Genomic DNA, 12,362 nt, shown 5'->3' on the forward strand with positions numbered 1-12,362 from the left:
CAAGCAGGCTCCTGCCCGCCCTCAGTGCCCTGCTGTGCTCTGTGGGCAGCCGGCAGCCCGGGGCAGGCAGGCTGTGTTTCATGGGGAGGGTGGGATGGGCTCCCCACCAGCCAGAGTAAACCCAGGGGCATCTGAGAGTCCTGACAGCTGTGGCACTGCTGGAAGCAGAGCCATGGGCTGGGAATGGGCAGAAAGGACGGGTCCTTGTTGTCCTTATTCAGTAGCGCCCGGCGCTGAGCAGCCACATAGGGCTGCCGGCCTTGCAGCTTCTGGGTTGGATCCATCCTGCACCGGAGGCTCCGTGTGTGCAGCAGGTTCTGCCCTGAGCCAGTTTCGCCAGCTCTGCCTGCCTGGGGGCTGTCTGCCGGTGGCCAGTGGGATGGTGGCTGGCACCACAGCTCATAGTGGGACGGTGACCTGGCCGCCAACTGGAAAGGCCCACCTCTTCGGTCCCATTTTGACTCCCAGGATGAGGGTCCCTGCTGCTGGGATCCCCTGCCACTCTGCCCACCCTCCTCCTGTACCGCACCGGTCTGCTGCTCTGCATCCAAAGGCTTTCCAGCCGCTGCTTGCCCTCCGGCACGCCCACTGCCCCGGCTCCCGAGGCGCCTTCGGCAGCCCATGGCCTGGCCTCCCAGGCTCCCGGCCGCAGCCCTGTGCCCCTTGCCTTGCCGCGGCCATCTCCCAGGGATGCGCAGGTAGGGCCCCGTGCCGCTGCCCACGCTTTTTGGAAGACCCCCGGGCAACCACGTGCTTCAAGACCCCCGGGAGTTCACCAGCGTGGCGGCTCGGGCTGTCCCGGGGGGTGGCAACGCAGTGGCTGCTCCCCGGCCCCGGGAGCGCAGAGCCGGCTCTGCCCCAGCCCCGCCGCACACGCCCGAGCAGCCCCGCCCTATAGCCGGTTCAGGCGGCCCGGGCCAATGCGCTCGCCGGGCCGGGGGCAAAAGGCGGGGGGGTGACGCCGTGTGCCGCGGCCAGCCCCGCCGAGGTGACCCCGGGCCCCGGAGGGAAGCGGCGCGGGGGCCCCGCCCCTCAGGGCCGGGTCGGCGCGGGGGGGCGCCGGAGGCGGGGGCCGGCCGCGCGGTCTCCTAGCGACGGCGGCCCGCCCCCACGCCGCCCCGGCTCCGCTCGGCGGGGCCCGCCCCGCCCCGTGACGCGGCGGTGGGAACGCGGCCCATTGGCCGGGGCGGGCCGCCCGCGGTGACGCGCAGCGGGGCGGGGCCAACGGGTGACACGTCGGACGGCGGCGCCGCCAGCGGGAGCGGCAGCCGGAGCCGCCCCCGGTCCCGTCCCGGCCATGCGGCTGTCGCTGGTGCTGTCGGTGCTGCGGCCCGCCGGGCCGGTGGCCATCGGCGTCTCGCTGGGCTTCACCCTCAGCCTGCTCAGCGTCACCTGGGTGGAGGAGCCCTGCGGGCCGCCGCCGCACCCCGCTGCCCACCCGCGCCCCGACGGCGGCCCCGCGCCGCCTCCCGGCCCCGGCAACGCCAACGGCAACGCGGCGCGCAGGCCCAACGCCGTGCCCGCCGGGCTGGGCGCCGACAGCTGGGAGCCCCGCGTCGTACCCTACCGCCCGCCCAGCCCCGGCAGGGCCGCCAAGAAGGCCGTCAGGTGCGGGGGGCCGGGACGGGCCGGGCTGGGGGAGCTGAGCCCCGGTGCAGGAGCCGGGCTTCCGATGCGAGCGGCTACGGTGCCCGGGGTGCCCGGCTGCGGGCGGCCTGCCCGCTGGGCCGGCGCTGGGCCGGTACTGGGGGGCTTTCCCGGTGACCCGGCGGTGTGCTGCCTCCGCCCTGCGGCCGCCCCGGGCTGCAGCCGGGTTTTTCTCGCTGCAAGCGCCTTTCCCCGCTGCTTCCCTTCCTCCCCGCCGCCTCCTCCCTCCCTCTACCGCTCCTTCCCGCCCGCCGTTTGTTTCGGGAGCGCTCGGAAGAGCCTCCCGCTCCTGCCCGCGGTGCCAGGGCTGCCTGCTGCGGCACGTGCTGCCGGGCCCCCAGCCCCGGCCCGGACCCTCCCGCGGCGGCACGTCCCCGCCCCGCGCCACCACCCCAGCCCGCTCCGGGGCCGGCTGCGGCCCGGCCCGGCGTCCCCGGGCTGGCAGGGAGCAGGCAGTGAAAGGGCCTCCTTGTCCCGGCCGGGCGGGCCGACGGAGGGGTCTGAATAGGGCCAGTGTGTGCCGGCCGGGGGGCGGGGGGGGGGGTCGCTTCCTGCCGCCGCGCCGGGCTGCGGGAATTAAACTTGAAAGTCATTGTGAGTGGGGCAGCTGGGGAGGGGGACGCAGCTGGCCCCACGCTGGCTTCAGCCACTGCAGCGGGGCCTGGCTTTCCCCGGGAGGGCAGCACGGCCCGTCTGCCTGCGCCAGGGCGCTGCACCGGGCAGGAAGGTGCTTCCCAGCTCGGCTGTCCCAGCCAGGGCTGGCAGCATGGCTGGGTGCCTGCTGGGCTGTGTCCCTGCTGAAGCTGGGGCGTGCAGCCCCGCTTCCCTCTCTTAGCCGTGCTCGGCCCCTTGCGAGCCTCTGGTTCGAGCCAGGCTGGCTGGCTCATGGGAAGGAAGGTTTCAGGCTGGCAGGGAGGACTTCAGCAGGGCGCTGTGCTGTGCCTCTGGTCCAAGCAAAGTGGCAGCCAGAGCCACTGGGGTGATGTCTCGCACGTGTAGTTGAAGCCTGAGAGCAGTTCCTGCAGAGGAGCCAAGGTCTGTGCGGTTGTGGGGGGAGGGGGAGCATGGAGGTCGAGATGGGGTGCAGTGTCCTGGAGCCAGACGTTCTCTCCCTCCTACAGGACCCGCTACATCAGCACAGAGCTGGGGATGCGGCAGCGGCTCTTCGTGGGTGTGCTGACCTCCAAGAGCACGCTGAACACCCTGGGGGTCGCTGTCAACCGAACGCTAGCCCACCACCTGGAGCGCCTGGTGTACTTCACAGGCACACGGGGCCGCAAGGTGCCCCATGGCATGACGGTGGTGACACATAGTGACGAGCGGCCCATCTGGAACATGTACCAAACCATCCGGTACCTCCTGGACCACTACGTGAATGACTTTGACTGGTTCTTCCTGGTGCAAGACGACACCTACACAGAGGCACACCGCATCAGCCGCCTGGTCGCCCACCTCAGCATCGACACCCACCTCTACCTGGGCCGTCCCGAGGAGTTCATCGGTGGGGACACAGAGGGACGGTACTGCTATGGGGGGTTCGGCTACCTGCTGTCCCGCAGCCTCCTCCTGCTCCTGCAGCAGCACCTGGAAAGCTGCCGCAATGACATCCTTAGTGCCCGGCCTGACGAGTGGCTGGGCCGCTGCATCATTGACTACACAGCCATCAACTGTGCCGAGGAGCATGAGGTAGGTCCTGCAGCAGAGATGGCCTCTGAGAGCCTGATCTGGCCCAGTGTGTTTGCCCACCTTCCCGTGGACTCCCAGGTCCTGGGGGGACCAGCCCTCACACCTGGTTGTCCTTTGAGCTTGCTGTGCTGGCAGCCAGTGGGATGGGAGTGTGAGTCAGGGCTGGCTGTGACCTGTCTCTCCTGGCTGGCACAGGGCCTGCGTTACCACTATTTTGAGCTGGGGAAGAACATGGACCCCGAGCGGGAGACCGATCTCCGTTTCCAGAGCGCTTTCACTGTCCACCCTGTGCTGGATCCCCTCCAGATGTACCGGCTGCACAAGTATTTTGCACAGATGGAGCTTGAGAGGACGTACCAGGAGATCCAGCAGCTTCAGGTGAGACCTGGCTTGGTTGGGAGGGTCTAGGCTCCTTCTGTCATACCTGTGGCCTTTCTGATTGCTCTGTCGCCTCTCCCCTCTAACGTGAGGGTTTCTCACTTGAACTTGCTGTGGAATGGGGTCAGATGAGCCTGTGTGGCTGCAGGGGCAGCAGTGCTGGCTGGAGAACAGCTTTGGGCCTGGATGGGTCCTGGAGCTGTGGTGGTGGTTCAGGGTGATGGAGCTAGCAGGGCGCTAAGGTCTGTCAGCAGAGGCTGGGCAGGGTGGGAGAGGGTGTGGATCCTGCCAATGGAAGTGGTGTGCCATATTCAGGGTGCTCTTCAGAGCAGACCTGAGGTGCTGGACAGTAGTCTGGCTGAAGGCAGAGTTGTTCTGGAACTGCTCTTTGGGCTGGGAGTAGCTGATCCCTGAGCATCGGGTGTCAGCTTGCCGGCAGCCAGAGCTGGAAGACCTACTTGTGCCCACCTTGGTACTTACTCCTCCATCTCTTCCCTTGCAGTTGGAGATTCAGAATGCCAGCAGCCTGTCTGCTGATGGGGACCACGGTGCCACGTGGCCCATTGGCATCCCACCCCCCTTCCAGCCCAAAACCCGCTTTGAAGTGCTGCGCTGGGACTACTTCACGGAGGAGCAGGTCTACGCCTGCATGGATGGCTCCCCCAAGTGCGAGCTGCGTGGCGCGGATCTGGCGGACGTGGCTGATGTGGTAGCCACGGCCATGGAAGAACTGAACCGCAAGTACCAGCCGGTGCTCCATGTCCGCAAGCAGCAGCTGGTGAATGGGTACCGACGCTTCGACCCCACACGTGGTATGGAGTACACACTGGACCTCCAGGTGGAGGTGGTCACCCAGAAGGGGCACAGCCGCTCTGTCACCAAGCGTGTGCACCTGGTGCGGCCCCTCAGTGAGGTGGAGATCATCCCCATGCCCTATGTGACAGAGGCCAGCCGCATCAATGTCATCCTGCCACTGACGGCCCATGACCGGGACCATGCTGCTCGCTTTTTGGAGACTTATGCAGCAGCTGCCTTTGAGAGCAGTGAGAACACGGTTCTCACCTTTCTCTTCATCTATGACCCCTTTGAGGCCCAGCAGGTCACCCAGAATGACATCTTTGCCCCCGTGAAGGCCCAGATCACAGAGTATGAGCGCAAGTATGCAGAGGTGAAGATCCCATGGATCAGTGTTAAGACAGATGCACCTTCCCAAATCAAGGTCATGGACATCATCTCCAAGAAGCATCCCGTGGACACGCTTTTCTTTGTGGCCGGTGTGGGGACAGAGGTCACCATTGACTTCCTGAACCGCTGCCGGATGAACACCATCAACAACTGGCAGGTCTTCTTCCCCATCCACTTCCAGGGCTACAACCCTGCCATTGCTTACCACAACCAGGTGCCTCCCGCCACGCTGGACCTGCTGCGGGACGCAGGGCGCTTTGACCGCGACGTCTTCCACGAAGCCTGCTTCTACAATGCTGACTACATGGCAGCACGCACCCGCATGGCAGGTGATGTGCAGGAGAATGAGGACATCCTGGAGACCTTGGACATCTATGAAATGTTCATCAAGTACTCCAATCTCCATGTCTTCCGGGCTGTAGAGCCTGCCTTGCTGCAGCGCTACCGCAACCAGGCCTGCAACCCCCGGCTCAGCGAGGAGATCTACCACCGCTGTGTGCAGAGCAGCCTGGAGGGTGTAGGCTCTCGCTCCCAGCTGGCCATGGTGCTTTTTGAGCAGGAGCAGGGGAACAGCACCTGAACCCAGGGGCATGGAGGGGCTGGCCATGCCCTGCTGTGCCTGCCTGCCCACCCTGCCTCTTCTGCTGCCCAAATCTGTCTTCCTTCTCCCGGCAACTGCAGGGATTGCTGGTGCCCAAGCTTGTGACTTGTCCCGCTGGGGCTGTCTGGGCCGGGGTCTGCCAGCCCAGGGTGCCCAGGTCCTTCCAGAGCGGCTGTGGCTGTGCAGACCCCAGGGCGAGGTGGGGTTGGAGTCACTGAGCTGTGAGTTGGGATGCCCAGCTCCTCGCCCCAGAGCTGCTGGCTGCTGGCACCATCCCTCTGTCCTGGCTCCGCTGCCCAGACGGGAGGTGATGGGTTGCCCTGTCCTTTGCTGTCCCCCCTTGACCGGGGGCATGCAGAGCCCAGGGCCCCCTTGCTGTGGGGCCATGACTGCCGTGGGGCTGGGGGTGATCCCTCGTGGTTCCCCCAGCGTGCTGGGGCAGGGCCGTGCCCCTCACTCTTTCAGAACATCGGCCCAGCCATGCGGGGGGTGGGGGGTGGGGGCACATCCCTGCACCTGCCACAGGGTTGGACAGTGGGATGGGGCATGTCCCACCCCAAAAGAGCAATAAGGAGGTGGTTTTGGGGTTTTGCCACTTGGCAGTGAGCTGGAGCGCTCCTGGCTGGTTGGAGGGGGGGGGTACTTGGCCCCTAGGGCTGGTGGGCACAGGGGGTGATCCTGCTGTATTCATGTACTGTGAGCTGCTCCCCATGGGAACCATGACCCAGGCCGCTTTGGCCTTCGCAGTATTGATAGGACGTTGGAGGTCGCAGCCCTTGGACGAGAGCCTTCCGCCAGAGGTGGGAGCCCTCCCCACCATAGGGGCGCCCTCAGGGTCAGGGGACACAGTGCCCGGCCCTGGTGGGCACAGCAGAAGGTTTGGCTGCGCATCTCCTAAGGAGAAAGTGACTGAGGAGCCGCTCTCTGCTCCTGGTTTGTATTTAATAGGGGGGAGAGGAGGGAGGGGTGCATTTACACTAATAAAATGGAGAGATTAACTGGTGGGTCTGGCTGATTCTTCCCCAGGGCACCTCTGGGTGTCCCACTGGGCGTCTTGTGTGATGGCAGGTGCTGGCTGCTCGTATAAAATCTGGCTGCGGCTGGCTGGACAACTTCCTTGCAGAAATGCTGCTTTCCCCAAAACCACCTGCAGCATCTGCTACCTGAGCTGAAAGGTGACTGCATCTCCTTAGTGAGGTGAGGCGGAGCCCATCGACTTCAGGGATAGGCTGGCAGGCGATAGGCCAAACAGACACTTGGAAATGCCGGCTTGAGCCCCTTGGGGCTCACAGCAGGGGTCCTGTACCTCATCTGATGCCCAAGGTTCAGTTCCTGGGCTATCATTACCTGCTGCAAGTCACTGGTGGTGCAGCAGGGTGTTGAGCCCACAGGAGGCTGTGGTGCCTGTGTGCAGTGTGCTGAGCTCTGCATAATTCCCTCTTTCCTGGTGCTGTAAATTTGTGGTCCCACTGACCAGCCCTCCTCAGCCCCAGCTGTGGGTGGAAAAGGGGCTGGTACAGTTGCGTGTCCTCCCACACACGCTGTCTCCACAACAGCCTTTGTGGGTTGTATGTGAGTAACAGGGAACCCCTGGCCCATGTCAGAGCAGAGGCTGGATTCCCCAAGTGGGGTATGCTCTGCCCTCCAGCATCTGGGATCAGTGCTGAAGGAAACTCTTGGGCCAGAAACTGCATCTGAGCACTGTGGCAGATCGTTGGGGCCAGACCTGCCCTCTCTGCATTGGTTTGACCCTTTTTTGGGCTGTGTTGCATCTCAGGGCTTCTCAGCATCTTGTGGTTTCCACTTCTGTGTCGGGCAGAGCACCATGGTCCTGCCCCAAACTGTTTTATCACCTACAGCCCCTGTTGCCATAATGAGGAGCAGGAACTGTGTCCCTTGGCTGTGCTGTCTGCTCCAGGCATAATTTTCATGGCTCCACCTGCTCTTCCCACCAGCCCTTTGGTCATCACATTTTACGTGCTCGTGAAACACACACATCAAAGAGACATCCTCAAGAAAATTAACTGAACTGTTAAGTTTTCAAAGCTGTTACTGCTCAGTGAAACTCATGGAAAGCCCCTGGGCTGTGGCATACCTTCCCCAAAGATACCTCATTCATACGTTCCTGCTCCAGTCTTCATATCCATGGTGTAGGAGTGTTTAAATATAATTTTATTATATTTCAGATGATAACCGTTAGCTTGCTCTAACTATTTCTATTTTTGATCTTCCCCGAGCACATCCTTAATTCCTTTTAAATGTGAATCTGGGACAGAGGGAGCGAAGCATATGCAGGTGCATTACAGATACATTTCTTGTCTGAAAAGCAGACCTATGAGTTGCATGTGATTAGGCATTAGAAGAGTATCCAAATGGTAATAAAGCTGGAATTGTCGTTTAATTGTCACAAGATGGTCTAGATAGAGTTGCTTTTGCATCCTCATTGCTGTTTGCCCAGACTGAGTTAGAGCTATTTGCATACTTAACGCTCCACACTATCAGCACCAGCGAAGCCCCCCCTGCTCCGACATACATACAAGCAAATGACAGTGCTCGTGGCACTCCCAGCAGTTATTGCTCTCTTTAAAAGGAGCTGGCAAGGTTTGAAGCTGCTGCGGTGTTTGCCAGGTTATTTGCAGTGTCAAAACATGCTGAAACCCTGGGGAAGGATGTGCAAAGTTTCGGGAAGGGGGTTGGTGATGGGAGCAGGTTGGCCTGCTTGGTCGGGGCCCCAAACAACCTTCCTGCGTCTGGGTGAAGTAAATGGGTTCACTGGGCAATGGCAGAGACCTGCAATGATGGGCACTTAGGCACAACTGTGCCCTGCTCCCCTCCTGCCCACACAGGGCTGGCAGGTGCAGGCAGGGCACTGGGCCAGGATGGTGGCGCTTGAAAGAGGCAGGGAGGAGCAGCCCTGGGTGCTGATGTGGGCGGCTGAGCAGACAGGGACTTTCTGCAGTTCCTGTTCAGGTTTGACTGGTGCATCCATACAACATGTGGATTTTTGCACAGGTGCAGTTGCAGAGACGGAGCACTGAAAGGGCTATTTTCCTAGCGGGGTAGGAGAAAACACGTGTCGGCTGCCCGTAGACTTCTGCTTCCCTAGAGAAAATTTTCTAAAAGCCTTAGTGGCTCACCACAGCCTTTGAGAAGAGCAATGCAAGTTCCTTTTGGGGTGAGGGGCTGGTTGGGTGCACCGGGGCTGGGTGGGCGCCTGCCTCCCCTCTCCTTCCTGCACCACGGCAAGGAAAAAGACTTAAACTGGGGGGAAAGCCTGAGCTGCTGCTGTGCTGTTCTGCTCCCCCCCCCCAATTTGTTCCCCCATGCAGTCATGCAGGTGCGTCTCTGCAAATGTAGCAGTTAGCTTGCAAGCAGGGAAAGCAAGACCTGCTGCTCTAGCCCTGCTTGGGTCACTTCTGGCTGCGCTAAACCCTGCAGCAGAGTTACTGCCGCCCTGGCAATGTTAATCAGCTCAATAGCTGACCTTTGGGAGGACATAGGAAGCACAGCTGTGCCAGGAGAGGGCTGAAGGGCAACAAGAAGCTCAGTGCCCTTTTGTCCCTGTGCTTTCCTTGGGAAGGGGCCAGTGGTGCCTCACTGCCTGTCCCGCAGGAGCAGCTCCACCAGCTGCAGGGTGGGACCCAACCCCAGAAAACGTTTCCGTGGGACCCAACCCCAGCAAACGTTTCCTTCGGGCCACGAGTGAACATGGGCAAAGCTGCTCTGCTTGAGGAAGAGCAGGCAGGGAGATGCTGGGCTTTGTCTGGCCCAGTGCCCCATGTCACAGCCCAGCATGCTGCTGAGCTCCTTTGGAGGGTGCGAGGGGCTTTGCCAGGGGCTTTTCTGGCCAAGCTTGGGGAAATCAGAGCCTTTTGATGAAGAGGGAAACAGCCGGTAGCTGTAAGTGCAGGCAGGGCTGCTGCCAGTGTGTGCCTGCCCACAGGGGTTTCCCTGCATGGAGGCATCAGTGCACCCAGCCATGCCCGGCGATGTCCCCTCTGGGGACACACAGCCTTGGTGTGGGCAGAATGCAGACTCCAGGGCTGGGGGTAGAGGCAGGCAGCTCGACTAGATTTTGATTTTAATTGCTTCCTTGGTTCTTCCAGCCTGCCTGCCCGCTGTCAGGGGCCAAGCGAGTGCTAGAAAGCGAGGGCTGTGTGTCCCCTGCCTGGCCCCACTGACAGGCCCCACCAGTCCATTTTCCCAGCAAAGGTTGGTCATGGGGAAACAGCCAGGAGCAAAGCAGTGGGCTTGGCATGCTCAGGTCATCAGGAGATGCTGAGGGTCTCTTCTTTCTGCAGGTGCTGCCTGTCACCACCAGCATCTCTGGGCAGAAGGTGCCTGGGGAGACGGTGACAGCAGTGAGGCCATGTATCCTGTTGCACTCCAGGGCTCACTTCCAGACTCCCTGCTCCCAAGCAAGGTGGTTTGTTTCCTTTGTAACACGTCTTTTCCCTGGGAGAAGCTGGCATTGCAGTGCATGGCAGTTGAGGCATGGTGGGAAGTGCCCTAGGAGATACCTGTCCCATTGGCAGAAGGGATCCTCACCGGCTTCTCCACCCTGGTGCCCCCTCCCTCGGGCCGGCACCACATCCCCGAGGAGCTGAGTCTGTCAGGGTTGTCACCTCCACAGTGACAGGAGCGGTCACCAGTGCAGCAGGTTCTGCCGCAGTCGGGTGCCTGGCATTTGTCCAGAGGGCTGCGCTCGTTAAAATTAAGGGCCTGTTTCACTATAGTGGATCCGCTTCTAATTATGCCCCAGCTATTTCATGTGGCTCATTACAGGTGTTTCAAGCAGTGCTGGGCTGGGCTGACATCACTTTGCAGCCTGGCGAGCCCCAGGTGGCAGCAGCCCCATCCCTGGGGGAGAACCAGAGCCCTGGTGGCCCTTGGATGGGCACAGCATGGGAGGGGGCACGCAGGGACCACAGTGCTGGAGTTTGGAGCTGGCCCTGGGATGTTAAATCTGGGTCATCCCACTGGTCCTCCTCAGCCTAGTGCCATCTGCCCCAGGACATTGGGCACAGTGCAGGCAAGGGGGGGATGCTGGGGTCACCTCACCTGCCCATCCTGTTCGGAGGGAGTGTGAGACCCTACAGGATGCATCATCTGTAGGTACCACTGGGAAGTTGCCACGTTAAAAAACAGAGGCGCTGAAAGCGACAGATAAAAATAACTTTACATCAAATCTTCACTAGATCACCACTATGGGGCTCCCGGGACCCGTCCTGAGGCTGCTTGGCTGGTAGCCTTGGGGAGCTGGGACAGGCCATGCATGAGGCTCAGCCTTTTCTTCAGCTGTACGTCACTCCTGCTCCTCCAAAATCATCTTTATTTTCTCATAGGCATAGGATTTGGCTTTGTGGGTGTTCTTCCAGTAAGCTGCTTGCGAGAGCTGGGAGTCAAGGTGCAGGAACATCCCAGTGAGCATGGCAGAGCACTGTACCCAGCCCTCACTCCCCCTGGCCAGCACCACCATGACCTTCAGGTTTTGTATCAGGACTTGGTCCTTCCTCAGCATGTCCTTTGGCACCTCCAGCACCACGCCCTGGGCTCACCGCATACTCTCCTCCTCGCTCAGCTCTTCTGATGCAGCTCCACCGCAGAGCAGGAGGCAGCACAAGCTCCCTGTCATGGCCTGGGTGTGGAGGAAGGTGGCTTTGTGGCAGGGCATCCTGGAGTGGCAGATGGGTCAGGACCTGGTGCCAGAGACGGTCTTGTCCCAGGGGACCCCAAAAGAACCTGATCCTCTCACAGGGCGATGAGAAATGTGGAGGATGTAGTTATTTGCTTTTCCCTTCAGGACCCAGCCACAGTGCTCCCCTCCCAGGGCATGGTATGAGCTGTGGGATGGGGTCCTGTGTCCCAGCTGCACCCAGTTAACCTGGGCATCTCCAGTCCTCACTGGTTTAGAGGGAGCCCTGTGGTGCCTGGTGCTGGCAGCTTCTACTGTGAGGCCAGGCCATGCCTCCCGCTTTGTCCCCCTCCCTGTGCTTCAGGGTGGCTGGGGTGGATGGACAAGGGTCTGGAGAAAGCAGGAGCTGAAGGACCACCTCTGCCAGGGAAAGCCCCAGGGTCTTGCCCCAGCAGGGCTCTCCTTCACTAGAAACCATCCTCCACCTCCCCCATTTCAGTTTCAGCCTGCAGCCCTTGCCCATGGCACCCATAGGGGTCCTGCTGGAGGTCCCAATGTGGGATGGCTGATGGTGCCGCTGGCATCTCCCCTGTGCTGTAGCCCCTACTGGGGGAACAGGGCCCATGGCCCGCAGTGGGTCCAGAGGAGCTGGCACTGTGCTGGTGAGCCCGTGTGAGGGCAGCGCCGGTGCAAGCGCCAGCCTTCAGCTGACAGGGGCTGTGCCTGCCACTGCTAACAGGCGCAGGAGCGGAGGGGACACAGCTGCTGCGGGGGGGTACCCCACGGTGTTGGTGTTGGCAGGCGTGCAGGGTGCCGCTCTGGCACAAGACATCCATGGAGCAACCCCGAAAGCACCCCTAGCCCAGGTTTCTGCCTGTCCATCTGCCCCCCACTCTGCAGCACCATATGGGGGGCAGGAACCTGTGTTCCCCACTTCACCACCTGGTTGGGGCTGGTAGAGCTTGGTAAGGCACTGGTGGGGTGCCCACCCTGCCCTGGGGATCAATTTGGCAGCCAAGGTACAGCTCTGGCAGTTCCTGCTGTTGGTGCCCAGCTGGCAGCCTCCACACCTCTGCCACCAGCCAGGACTCAAAGCGCTGGGCAGCAGGCAAGGCTTTCTGCAGGCAGCGATGCAGAGGTGCTCACCTTCGGGTGACCCAGCACGCTGGCTCTCATGGTGCCCAGCACAGTTCAGGGCTGTAAAGTGCTGCCTGGGTCCCACCACCACCT

The 12,362-nt window shown here is 61.7% G+C and overlaps 1 protein-coding gene across 1 annotated transcript; it reads left to right on the forward strand.

Moving 5' to 3' along the window:
* Positions 1–1,200: 1,200 nt before the first annotated feature.
* On the forward strand, positions 1,201–6,500 carry CHPF (chondroitin polymerizing factor). The gene is made up of 4 exons (XM_080399168.1): positions 1,201–1,608; positions 2,769–3,333; positions 3,529–3,711; positions 4,214–6,500. Exons 1-4 carry the CDS (start codon positions 1,298–1,300, stop codon positions 5,474–5,476), a joined length of 2,322 nt encoding a protein of 773 aa, XP_080255294.1. The 5' UTR covers positions 1,201–1,297; the 3' UTR covers positions 5,477–6,500.
* The last annotated feature ends 5,862 nt before the right edge of the window (positions 6,501–12,362 follow it).

This window comes from Falco punctatus (genome assembly GCF_963210335.1).
Source record: "Falco punctatus genome assembly, chromosome: 8".
Taxonomy (NCBI): domain Eukaryota; kingdom Metazoa; phylum Chordata; class Aves; order Falconiformes; family Falconidae; genus Falco; species Falco punctatus.